At 36.0% G+C, this 13,634-nt stretch overlaps 2 protein-coding genes across 2 annotated transcripts; one reads left to right on the top strand and one right to left on the bottom strand.

Moving 5' to 3' along the window:
* Positions 1 to 1,653: 1,653 nt before the first annotated feature.
* Positions 1,654 to 2,906, top strand: LOC113318827 (gibberellin-regulated protein 6-like). The gene is made up of 4 exons (XM_026567084.1): positions 1,654 to 1,883; positions 2,043 to 2,057; positions 2,193 to 2,226; positions 2,381 to 2,906. Exons 1-4 carry the CDS (start codon positions 1,806 to 1,808, stop codon positions 2,563 to 2,565), a joined length of 312 nt encoding a protein of 103 aa, XP_026422869.1. The 5' UTR covers positions 1,654 to 1,805; the 3' UTR covers positions 2,566 to 2,906.
* Positions 2,907 to 5,838: 2,932 nt separating this feature from the next.
* LOC113315353 lies at positions 5,839 to 6,825 on the bottom strand. The gene has a single exon (XM_026563643.1). It carries the CDS (start codon positions 6,823 to 6,825, stop codon positions 5,839 to 5,841), a length of 987 nt encoding a protein of 328 aa, XP_026419428.1.
* Positions 6,826 to 13,634: the final 6,809 nt, after the last annotated feature.

Raw genomic sequence — 13,634 nt, 5'->3', positions numbered from 1 at the left:
TTCAAGGTACTACAAAACCACGCGCACTAGTATTAAAACTAGATATACTTGCAGAAACCACCGAAGCATGAATAGACTTGTAATTTTTTCTTGGATACATTACGGTTAGAATATTACTAACTTAATATTACTAACTCGATATATAGAATGAAAAATATCAAAATGAACAAACTTAATATAACAGATAGAGAAAAATTATATATTAAGGAGAAAAAGAAACGTTATCAACTTTACACAATATCGCAATGACACTGATTTAAGTCTTATCAGTTCAATGCAGATCTATAAATATTCAGCAAATGGTGTGTACAGTTCTTGCTGCAAATCTGATTTACTTAGTTAAATTAATTACTACCAAGGTAGTGATATAATAGAACTTTGCTTCAGTCCATCTAATGCCTATAATACTATTGCAAATGTTGCCCGGAATGTAAAACGGTACGTTTTAAGTCCCAAATCATCCTCAAGGAATCTCATATATGGTTCATCCGTTGTTTTTAGTTTAATTAGGAGAGCTAGTCAGGTGATAAAACGAGATATAAGCGGGTATTAGTTGCACTATGACCCCATTAGCTATAGAAGTTTCAACTCTATCACAATGTTTGCCCCCGCAACTCGTTAAAATTACGAAAATATAAAGCCTATTCTAGCCAAAGTTCAAAATCAAGTGGGATCTTGGGACCCCATTTGTCCCTTGTTGTCTCCGTCCCTACCCGAGATATCGTCGATAATATCAATTTCGTTGTTTATATGAGATGCCCGATATTTCACCAATATTCCCTGATACTGGCTGATATTTCACATATATTTACTGAAATATAGTATTTCGATCCCCGCCAATATTCACCATGCGCCTTTGTTCAACCTACCTCACATGGTCTATAGCTATAGCAATTCCAAAAACAGGTTTTCTCGTTTTCATTTTCCATTGCATCCAGTTTTAGTATTGCTGTTCTTTCAATCACTCAACCACTTTACTACAGTGGGAGGACTACGGTAGTTGAAAATTAAGATTCAGAAAAGGAGAAAGGGGGTCCCATATTGTTGAGCGCGCGGTGCGCATTTCTGTCGCTTTAATGTCAAGTTTGAAAGCACGTGCATATGTCAGAAGTCTCAGATGCCTAGTTGCCTACTCTCTTTTCACAAATTTAGTCCCCTTTCTATCTTTTATTCTTTTCATCACAAAATAGAAATGCCAAATATCCTCCAAAAACCTCTCCGATTAACGTGCCTGATTTGCCGACCTTTCTGTTTCCTGGACCCACATGGTCCACAGCCCAACGATGTAACGAACTTTTCATTCTCATTCATAAGTCATAACCACTGTTTTTGGTTTAAACCCCTTATCCATGGTTAAAAGTTAAAACTACCAGAAAAATACAAACATGCCACTGTGTGTTACTAGAGTAAAACCAAAATCCTCCTGGGCCCTGGCTAAGCACAAATCAGTAAATATGATCCATTATTTAGGGGTATTTTTGACTTCAAGATATCCTAGTATGCTATCAACTAGAAACTTTTGTCTGGAAAGCGGTAATGACAATAAAAAAATAGTTATTATCTGCATCGGAGAAACCCCCAGGCCCCAACAGAAATAATTTCATGAGGAGGAAGACCCTACTGCGAACATCTATTTATAGTGAGAGTCTCTGTACGTTTTTCTTCAGAATCAAAACAACCAGTAAAAGCTTTTTCACTTTCATCCTCTTCTTCTTCTTCTTCTTCTTCTTTCTTCATCAGTTTCAGTTCAGAACTGTTTGAAGATTTGAAGATATTTTAACTCTTAGCGTTTGTTTTGATTCAAAATGGCAACCAGCATGATGAAGTTTGTGGCTCTTTTACTTTTGGCACTCTTTGCCATCTCCATGATCGAATCTACTCAGGTACATTCCTTGCAATCTCTCACTCACATGTTTTCAGTTTTGAAAAAATTTGTGTTCTTGATCTCACTAGCTAGCTATTAGTTCATTCTACTTTCCCTCTTCCAAATTTCTTTGATGAGCATAATAACTGAAATTTTCTTGTTTATCATTGTTATGCAGGTTTTGGCCAGAGGAGTATGTTCTATCTCCCTAATTTTACGTTTCTTTCATTTTTCTTTTTTTTCTTTGAGGAATTTGGTATTTTTTTTCACATATTCTTGAAATCTTAATTAACAGTCCACCATTTTCTTGATAATTTCTTTGAAACAGAATAATTATGGACCAGGAACCGTGCAACCATCCCGTAAGTTTAGGCTGTTTGCAGTCTTTCCCCTCTCAATATTATAATTATTTTTTGTGTCCTTGAGGCAATAATAATTAATCCTTTGACTGGTTTCACTTTCAGATATTAATTTTGACTGATAAACTCTGTTGATTTTCTTTTTGACCCAATATAGAATGCAAAGCGAGATGCTCGACGAGGTGTAGCAAGACAAAGAACCATTTCCCATTCTGCATGGAATCATGCATGCCCTGCTGCAAGAGATGTGCCTGTGTGCCTCCAGGTTTTTCTGGTAACAAGCCCGTTTGCCCTTGTTACAACAACATGAAGACCCACAGAGGAACACCAAAGTGCCCATAAGTAAATGAAGAAGATGATGATCTTGGCTCACTTGATCTACATTAATCTTAAGTGTCTTCGGTTAATTAGATCGTATCTACTATATAACTACTTAATTACCAGTATACTAATAGTTTGTTTTTATGTAATCCAGTCAGTGATCTGTCAAAATGCTCAATCACTGTTGAGTTTATTTGTGGTTTCCGTTTATTTCGTAAAGGGGAATCATGTCACTCCGGGGAGTATTAAATGGTTTTGTAATATATACTCAAAATGAGAGTGGGCATAAATGGTTTCCTCTTTGTAACGTTTGTTCTTTATCATCACTATGTTATAAACTTTTTGTCTGTGCTACTGAAATACTCGAACACCCCATCTGTTTGTCCTCTTAGTTCTACTGTGATCAATTCTCTTCTTATTAGTGGAATGCGGTGAATCTGCATACTTCAATTTCATGGTGTTATTTGGTTTTGGTCCTTTCCATCAAAAAAGAAAAAGAAAAAATGGTTTTGGTCCTAGTTATTTATTGTACATAGATGAGGCAAACCAATATTGTAGTTCCAATTTATTGAACACCTTCTAAACTATTACATGTCCACTGATCCTAATTTGGTCCCCAAACTCGTTGAATTAAATTACACCCACCATGGAAGAAATCTATCATTGTTGGAGAGGTTGGAACATGATCCATATCGACAGTGCAATTATTGTCTGATGTTTGGATGATCTTTTTTTTTTTTCTCTTATGGTGCTCATCAAGGTGTGTGCACCATACCAATTCACCTGTGACAAAGTCATCATAGATGGAAGGGAGGAGTGTGTCAGCCACTTTATGATCTTGAAGTTACTATGTGGTTACTCTAAGCTCTCCAGCTGATGCAAATAAGATCAAATGCGGGAAGAGCTTGGTATTTTGGAGGTTACTATGTCATGGTTAGGGCATTAGATGAGGTTGCTCCTCCACATCTTGTACCTGTGGAGTATGAAAAATTCAAGATTACTTCCAATGGTATACTTTTTCACTTGCAAAGGCATGGAATTCCAGAAAAGGTTGGAAATCATATTGGTACTCTAGTGAAGATGGTAAACTCTAGAAGGCCACTTATTGCTCTTGTAAAACTAAATGTCATGGAGACTCTTCCTAGAGCAGTGAATTTTCCGGTGAAGGGGTATGGCTTAGTTAATTTAGATCTTTATAATGATAAGTGGCCTGAAAGGTGTTGTTCTATTTGCAAAGTCTTAGTGCATGCACATGAGCCATATAACGTCAATATGGTTCAGCAAGAACCAACTATGAACTCACAAGTTCCAGTTGATGAACAACCCACTCGTTCTGCAGATGTGACTAGAGTTGTGCCTTCTTTTGGGTCACAACACCATCTCATCACGAAGAGCAGGTAGCTTGGGTCAGGCTCGAGAATATGCAGCTTTAGCACCCTCCCGATCGAGGTCCTAAAATCGTATTACCAGTCGTTGAACTAGAAATCCAACATGGGTGGGTGGTGGGTGGTGGTGGTGGTGTGGTGGGGCGGGGCGGGCTTGACAAGCTAGTTGGGCTTTACCAGTGTTATTGCACCAGGCTCAAGCCTATGTTTGGAACATGTTTATGGGCAAAACTTAGAATAATAACGTTTTTTGGGGCACCATTCCATTTTCGCGGGGACTATTCTCCCCATGTTTTACTAGGTCGTTTAGAAGTAATTTGAAACAACCCTTATCTATATTTTTTCCTAATGGCAAAAATATCTTTTCTAAATTAGTTAGCGTATCGAATAAGTTAATGGCCCTTAAGTTAACATAATAAACGAAGTACTAGTGTTGAAATTAATAAGTTTGTATTATTGACCAGGAGAAGAATGAGAAGGACAGTTTTTGAAAAAAATTAATGAATGATTCGAGTGACAGCTCCTCGAAATCCGAATCTTCAACTCCTACATTAAAATCTGTATTCGTTAATCTTCACAACGGTTCAGAAACAAGTGACTTGTTAGATGGTGAATATATTCTTCCCAAAACTCAATCACAATCTCAAAATGATGGTTTTGACGAGCCAAACAAAGAGGATGAAGTTTCGGATACTCATGTACACTTTAAATTTAGTTTTTATTGCTTGAAATTGCCCAAAATTTCCTAAAAATGAAAACTTTTATATCGACTAAGTCAAACAAGTTCGGTTACCAGATCTGTAGTTCAACTATTGTTTTTATAGAATAGACATCCTAACTTAGCTTTAATGGAGTTTTTGCTTTGCTCGACTATCAGATTTTCAGAATAGGCAGCCGAACTTCTGGGATATACAGAGTAATGTTCGGTTTGGTCGAGCACACCGTTTTTATAGCCGAACTTTTTGTTTAAAATCAGCAGGAAAAGTGGAGTATTAAATTCGGCTATCTATTCTAGCCGAACTCTTCTTAGGTTTATATTCCACAGGTGACAAAATTTTCTACCTTACCGAACTTTTACACGAATAAACAATCTGAATTACCAGAGAGATGTTCGACAAGGTAACCATTTTCGCAGGTAACCGAACCTGACATAATTTCACCAGATTTTGTTATTGTCACAGATTCGGTTAAAAAATGAACATTCGCAAGTAACTGAACCTAGCTCAAAATGGGAAGATTGCCGACTCAAAATTAAACTGTGCACAGTACGAGGTTGAGCTTAGGGATTTCATTTTCACGCTGACCTACGTAATAATCTATCTAATAGAAAACAATATATCAATTTTATTTTGAAGCATACGGTTGATACGCGTCTCCTTTTGCCGTTAACATAATAAGAATCCCCTACCATCGATAATAATATCGACAATAAAGTATATAAATTGCAAATTGCTAGTGAAGTAACACTAAAAAAAATAAACATAATATTTCTTAAACATATAGGTTCGTCACTTACTACATAGTATTGTTTAAAATAACTTCAAACCCCAAAACAATGAAAGACATCACATGAGAATTTAAACTGAATGCAATAGGTTCATCACTTATTATATAATTCTATCCAAATAACCAGAACATGCACCCAAGAACAACGAAAGAAATTACATCATAAAATCGTTAAAAATGGTCAATCTCATTGACGTCATCATCTTCGGTTTTGGTATCATCAAATTCTTCCATTCCGTCTTCACACAGAACATTATCAACTTTTTTTTTAAAAAAAAAAACTACCCATGGCAAAGGCACACTGGGTAACTAAAAAATCAGAAAAGAGAAAGAGGGGGACTAGGCCTTACCTCCCACAAGCAAAGGGAAAAGAAAAACAAAGAAAGGACAAAAAGAAAATAAATTACATATTAAGAAAGCGGTAAAACGGTAAAACAGAATTATCTATGATGAGATTCTGCCTTGTGAATTCTGGAGGTTCAAACCACCAGCGAGACTCAGACAGTGCGCCATGCTTGGCTAAAAGGTCAGCCACCGAGTTACCTTCCCGGTAAATATGAGTACACATAAATTGGATAGAAGATGTAAATTTTAAGCAATTGTGCCAGTGAGTAGAAATAGTCCGGGGGACCAAATTCGGATTTCTGATAGCCTGTAAGACAAATGTAGAGTCACACTTAAGCCAGAGACGCTGAATTTTCTTTGTACAGGCTATACGAAGAGCGTGAATAGCTCCCCAAAGCTCGGCGCAAGAAGAATCATTAAAACTCAAGTTTTGAGCCAAGCATCCTTTAACCAGACCATTAGAGTCTCGAAAAGTCACTCCACAACCAGAAGGGTCTGGATTACCCAAAGAACATCCATCGATGTTGGCTTTAATCCAACCAGGAAGAGGAGGCTGCCATTTAACGATGATAGCTTTTGGCAGCCTAGGAGGAAGTCTTTTAATGCCCGGAAAATCCAGAATGACCTTGTCTGCAGCAGTGTAAAAAGAGAAACCACCACTATGTCTACTCGATTCAACAATTAGGGATTTCAAGTAGATAATGGCCAGAGTTGAATAAGTAAAGCAATTCTCAAACCTTAGTCTATTACGACAGTACCAAATGATCCATATGCAGCTCACCGTAGCTATCCAGAGAAGATTATTTGATTGAGACCAACCTCTAAATCTTCTTACCGAAGTAAAAAGTGAATTGACATCTACACAGTCCAACTGATGTGTAAACACCTGCACAACCCAGCTCCATAAAGCATTAGCGAAAGCACACTGAAAGAAAAGATGGGATTGAGTTTCATTACAGCAAGGAGAGGGGCATAAATTGCAGCAATTAACAACATCAGCACCTTGCACTTTCATATTGTCGTCAGTAGCAATTCTATTATGCATAACTTTCCAGGCAGTGCAGGCACGCCTGGGAGTGATTTTTATAGCCCACAGATCTTTGAAAGATAACATCATCAACTTATATCTTCTTCTTCTCATTAAATTCTTGCGGTTACAGCCTCATCAACTCCTCTCTTTTTGTTCTCATTACATTTTTCTTCCAACTCCTCAGGTGGACCTATGTAGTCCCCAGTTTCATTGTAATAAGGGTTTACACTTGAGAAGTCTGTTTCTCTGGAAACCAGTCTTGGATCATAGTTATTTTTCGAAATAAGGATATATTAAAAAAAAAGGTTTAAAGGATACATGAAGTTCCAAAATCAAGTGATTTTAGAATAACTGCAATGATACAGAAACATGAAAAACAATACAAACATATCAAGGTAGCTTCCAAGCAAATAAACTATCCCAACTAGAAACCCAAATGCTAAATTGTATCATCATTTCGGGATAGAAAACCCTTATCCAGGAATATACTGTTGACTTAATTTTGCAAGTCAATCCGTGTGAGCTGGTAAACTTACCATTGAAGATTCTATTGTTGTGTTCCTTCCAAGTGAGCCAAAGGAAAGCATGTAACGTCAAAGACCAATTGCTTCTCCCGTACCTCTGAAATTTGCTTTCCAGTTCTCCAAAAGGTTAAGAATTATCGCAGGCCTTGTCCACAGCCATCCTCCCGGCTAAGGTATAATCTCATCCCATACTTTATTTGTATAAAAACATTCTAAGAAGAAATGATTTATTAATTCATAAGTTCCGTTGCAAATCCCACACATATTTGTGATCGAGATCCCTTGCTTCTCAAAGTTGTCTCACATACCAATCTTGTCAAGTAACAGTTTCCAAATAAATAAAAAGACTTTAGTCAGAATTTTCAAAGACCAAACAAATTTGTTGGGGAAAGAGGAAGTAGATAGCTTCAATTAAAATCTTATTTTTAATAGCCAAAGATAACAATCCTTTACTGTAAACCCATTGGAAGGTGCCGATTTCCAAACAATATTTTGCTGATCAGTTAAGAAAAGAGTTGGATCATTACCAAGAATCACTAAAAGTTCCCACGACATGGTAACTTCAGACGCGAGTAAGCTTTCAAAATTTAAGTTCCAGTTAAGTTGCGAGTTGAAAACAATATAATCTCGGATTGAACCATCATTATTAGTAGATAATTTAAACAGTAAAGGGAAAGATGAGGCCAAGAAAACACCCTCACAGCAGGGGTCATACCAACTGCATCATTTCCGATTTGAATTCCAAAGTTTAACAATCCAACAGCTTGACCCATATATTTGATTAGTTGTGCCAAATTCTCTCTATATTGATGTTGAATTTAACAACTATTATAGTCACCCACAGAATTTCCTTCCCCCTAGTGAAACTTCAAAGCCATTTTGAGAGTAGAGCAAGATTTATTTCCAGATTTTTTATACCTAAACCTTCGTGGTCAAAAGGTTTTAGAAGCTGCGATTAATCAACCCAGTGCATTCCATTTGCACCATCCGCTTTGCCCCAAAGAAAAAGCATCATTTTCCTTTCCAGATATTGAATAATAGCCTTGGGATCTTGAAGAAGAGGCATATGATAAATTTGAAAACCTAAAAGAACCGCTTTAACAAGAATCAATCTACCACCTTTAGAAAGTAATCGTTGATACCAAGAAGTAAGCCTTCTGTCAAACCTTTCTAGGATAGGATCCTATATGTGCTTTGATTTAAACTTAACTCCCAGTGGAAGTCCCAAGTAATTTATTGGAAATGTGTCTGTTTTACAACCTAATTTGTTAACCCACACAGTAAGATCATTCACCAAGCCAACTGCCACCAATAGCGTTTTGGAACTATTTATCTTCAGACCAGACAGTGCTTCGAAACATCATACAATCTCAGGCACAAAAAAGTAAAAAAAAGATCATGGAACTGAAAATAGATTGTAAACTTGGACCCAATTAGCTTCTAAAACACAATCGTATCATCGGCAATTAAAAATGTGACATTATCTTGAAGATAAGTAAGTAAAACCCCGAATTGGACAAGTACCTCAGGACCAAGAGTCTACTTAACCCTTTCATTGTGATATCAATGAGTAGAGTGGACAACAGATCACCTTGTCGGACTCCTCTACTACTCTTGATTTTCCCAAAAATGTCGTCGTTAATAATAACATAGAAAGAAAAATAAGATATAGGTGAGGGGATTATGATCACCTTTTAAAGTATTGTCATCACTGGTCAACCAGTGTACAGGCTCAGGATTATTTGTTATCCTATCAAGAATTTCTTTAGCACTTACCTCTCTAGTTATTTTGAAAGGAGGTTTGGAAGAAAAAGTTTCTTTTTCCTTTCCCTTTATATTATGTCGGTGCCTAAATAAAAATGTAAAACATGAGATACAAAAAAAAAATGTTCATTTAGGAAAACAAAATTTGTAGTTAGACGACCCCCAAATATTATTTACAACTTATGGATTCGATTAAGAGAACAAAATTTATAAGTCGCTGAACGCTACAATGTTGTTTACAACTTATAGTTCGGTTAGGAGAACAAAATTTATAGTTCGCGTTACCATGAAATATTGTTTACATTAGAGTTCGGTTAGGAGGTATGATTAATCGACTAAACCGAACACCATACCACGCTTAACATATACAAGCTTTGGTTGGGAGAAGAAAAAAAATTTCCTAAGCGAACTGTTATTCGTGTGTTCTTCAAAAGGTGATGTTCGGTTACCTAGACTATGGTTTTTCACAAATCTCCTATCCGAACGTAGGTCTGAAACTTCATTTTGAAACCCTATTTTGAAGATTACTACTTGATTTATCAATTTAAAACGTATAAAAATCAAGGAGTTTGTCAAAAAAAAATACCTTTTAATGTGTATTTTGGAAGAATGAAGCTTTGGATCTCACGCTAAAATACTTTTTAATTAAATATACCTTTTAATGTATACTTCGGTTTTAAGCCTTTAGCTTGTTGTGTTGGAATAAGTGGACAAGAAAATGAAATTCCGACAGGGAAATTTTGGAATTTTTTTCCCAGTTTAATATAATATTTGATTAAGTTAAGTTATATTTTTAGTTATAAAAGGAAATATTTTGAGTTTAGCTTGATAAGATTAAGTTAAATTAGGTTAGTAGTTAAGTTATATAAAGGGTATTTTAGTCATTTTTATATATTAGGGCTCCCCTTATCACCAAAAGATATATGATCTAATCATTTAAGGGTCCCGCAAAATAGAGTGATGCCCAAAAAAACGGTCTAAAATAAGGGGGAAAAGAAGTGTTTTTGTGCTTTTGGCTCTGACTTAAGTTGGTGTAAGCTACGTTATAGATTCGCTCTGGGACTATTAGTCTCGCTGAGATTGAGATGGCAAGGAAACGGAAAAAAAACCTCGATTCTCAAATACTTAAGGGCATGACACAAGAAAGTAAGGGATTCGTTCTTCTCTTGACCTTAAAGACGAAAGTCAAGAGAAAAGTCAACCTTTGTCAACCCTTCTTAGATCCTATTAACCATGCTTGTTTCGCGTCAGTCACTGTCGAATTCAATCTTCCTGTCTTCTCTTGTCGTTCTAGTTTTTTTTCATTCAATTTTTACCTGTTTTTAATTTTCTAAACCCTAATTTCCTCATCCTTATCCTTTGGTTGTAAATTTGTTTATTTCAAAATATCTCTTCTTTTGATGTACTAGAATCTTACAAATTTTGGGGTTTACTTCTCTTACTCTTGTTGTTTAATTTTGATTCCCTGTTTTTTTATTTTAATTTATTTCCTGTCTTTTTTGTTGTCTTCTTCACAGTTATGCAGCTTTAAAGCCTGGTTGTCAGCATCAGAGGTTGCATCTATGTCTATCTTCATCAGTTGGATCAATTTACATTGGTTAAAGGTCTGTTGGCTTAACTTATATGTAGTGGTGCAGTTTTATTATCTTATTACTCGACTTCTATTATCAATTGATACATGGAACTTAAAGAATGGTTACACAAACTTTAATCTTGGGTATCACACCATGGCATCAATTCAAACAACACATGTTCATCATGTCTATTACTCACCCGCTCTTTTATCAATACTCTTAAATACTTATCATCAAAATCTCGGCATCATCTTTACACCTAGCTACTCTCAAAGTGGTTTCTTCAATCACCTTTTAATTATCTTTCTCTGCGAATTTTGTTTCACTTTTTTACAATGTATGATTACATCAATAACATCTCTCACCATAGGGAAGGTATCAATTTAGCAGATCATCCAGAAAAGGCAAGAGTTGTAACTCACTCTACTACAGCTCTCTCTCAAGGTATTAAAGACTGGAAAATTTGTTTGGCTGGTAAACTTTATGCTCCAGGAATCATGTTGTGGAAAAATGCTAAAAAAGCTGCTCGTTTCATTTGCCTCATCTCAAAAGGAATAATCAATGGCAACTTATGGTGAGATCTCTTGAACCTAATATTTTCGCAATTCGATTATGCACAACAGAAGATAAAAATGCTATCTTGTTTGGAGGAGCATGGAATTTTGATGGTTATCTCATTGTTCTTAGAGATTGGCACCCTTCTTATCCATATCAGAAATTGAACTTTGACACATCACCTTTTTGAGTGGAATACAAGTATCTATTACCTGAATTTACCTACCCAGAAATGCTTACCCTGTTTGGTAATATTATGGGAGAAACTATTGTAGTTGAGCTTTATGGTGTTTACCTTACTACTTCCAACAAATTTAGAGCACTAGTTATGGTCCCGGTAACTACCCCCATGATAAAAGGAATTCATGCTGCCAATACTGCAGGATTTACAAGATGCGTGGGCTATTTTTTTTTGGGAAACAACCTTAAAAATTATGTGAGGAATGTAAAGTCCCAGCTCATGTTACCAGCCTGTGTGCAGATCGAAAGAATAGGAAAATGCATATGGAAGGAACTATACGTAATTTTGGTCCTGCTTTAGAGCCAGTAGTTTTACATGACAGAAACCCTCAAGAATTGGCTAATCTTTTTATGCAACATCGTCCTCAAAGAAGATCCTTCTTGAAAGAACCTACTACTGTTCAGCTTGGTCCTTTAGATGGAATGCATATCTCGTATTTTACTGCTACAGATTCCCAATCTGATTCCTCAGTTGCACCAGCTGATAGAGCACCATATCATTCTAATACTGCTTTGGTCCCTATCAACTCTACTTTTGGAATTGGGTGTCATACTTTTACTCGTCGAAAAAGAAGCAGAACTATGAATACTGTTGTTCTATCGGATGATGAGTCAAACCAGATTACTAATAACCAAGCGTCTACTAGTCATCATCAGAATGTACCTGCTCAACCTCCTCAAGCTATCTACCTGATCAACAATCTTTAATTGAGTCAATGAGAGGAAGTCAATGTTGGGAATAACCCCATATTCATTATGAGCCAACTGCTTTAGACATGGATGCGAGAAATCGATTTCTTAATCGTAACCTCACTGATGCTGATCAACAAGTATTTCTTCTTCCTTTTGAACTTGTTTTTGTCTGGAACTTGCGTTTTCTCATTTTCATTTTACTTCTTCTGTTACACTACTTTCTCCATTCTATAAACATGAAACTCCTTTCTTGGAATTGTCAAGTGTTTGGAAACCCTTCTGCTCGTGATTACCTTCAACTTTGTATTAATAAATATAATCCAGATATTTTCTTTTTGTCGGAAACCAAAACGCAGGATTCAAAATTTTATTTTTACTTACAACAATTTAAATATCCTAATTTCTGGTATGCACCTTATGTTGGTCTGTCTGGTGGTATCTATCTAGCTTGGAAACTAGGTATTGACCTTGAAATTATGCATACAACTAGGCATAACATCCATGCCATTTTGCATATTCATTCTCCTCATCCTAATATCCTGATAAGTTGTATGTATGGAGCTCATGACCCAACTGAAAATCAACATCAATGGCAATATTTACAAGAAATGCAACCTCATGTGGACTTGCCGTGGGTTTTAATTGGAGATATGAACATCACTCTGAATGATTCAGAAATCCAGAGTTCTCACAACTTTCATCATCGACACTCTAGATTAATTTGGCCTATTATTCAACATTTAGGTTTAATTGATTTAGGATTTTCGGGATCTACTACAACTTGGTCTAACCACAAAACGGATAATGCTCATAATGCGGCTAGATTAGAAAGAGCTTTGGTTAATGTATTATGGATGAATAGTTATACTACAGCTTCTCTTCCGCATATTCCACCGGTTGCTTCAGATCATTCACCGATTTTACTATCAACTTGTAGAGATTTTAGGCCTAGAAAGGTACCTTTCCGTCTTTACAGATGTTGGTTTTCTCAAGCTTCATGCTCTGATACTATCAATAATAGTTAGAACCACACTTTTTTAGGATCTCCTTCTTACCATCTAACTTCTAAACTTCATTATACCAAACAACAACTTCAGCTTTGGAAAAAAGAATCTTTTGGCAACATAGAATCTAGAACATCAATAACTTCAACATTTTACCAGCTTAAACTTACCCTTATCTCATCCTATCATTATTAATCTCACCAACTCTTTAGAGAATTGGCTCTCGATTCAGAAAGACTTTTATATGCAAAAAGCTGGTACTCATGTTCATGATGCAGATAAGAATATATCCTACTTTCATTCAACTGCAAATTACAATAAGAAAAGAAATCAAATAGATGCAATTCAAGACTCGTTTGGTATTTGGCATAATTCGTCAGATGAGATTGAAAATACCCTTCTGCAACATTTCTCCGTTATTTCGACAACTACCAATCCTGTAACTGACAATTCTATTTTATCTCAGTTTC

This window comes from Papaver somniferum, chromosome 10 (assembly GCF_003573695.1).
Source record: "Papaver somniferum cultivar HN1 chromosome 10, ASM357369v1, whole genome shotgun sequence".
NCBI classification, from domain to species: Eukaryota; Viridiplantae; Streptophyta; class Magnoliopsida; order Ranunculales; family Papaveraceae; genus Papaver; species Papaver somniferum.
The sequence above is the reverse complement of the archived record's forward strand: the minus strand, read 5'-3'. Positions and strand labels throughout refer to the sequence as shown.

Excerpts from the sequence above, each read along its gene's own strand:
- LOC113318827 (XM_026567084.1), top strand. The coding sequence starts at position 1,806 with ATGGCAACCAGCATGATGAAGTTTGTGGCTCTTTTACTTTTGGCACTC. Across the intron at positions 2,227-2,380 it reads AGGAACCGTGCAACCATCCC|AATGCAAAGCGAGATGCTCG; the intron begins GTAAGTTTAGGC and ends GACCCAATATAG.
- LOC113315353 (XM_026563643.1), bottom strand. The coding sequence starts at position 6,825 with ATGCATAATAGAATTGCTACTGACGACAATATGAAAGTGCAAGGTGCT.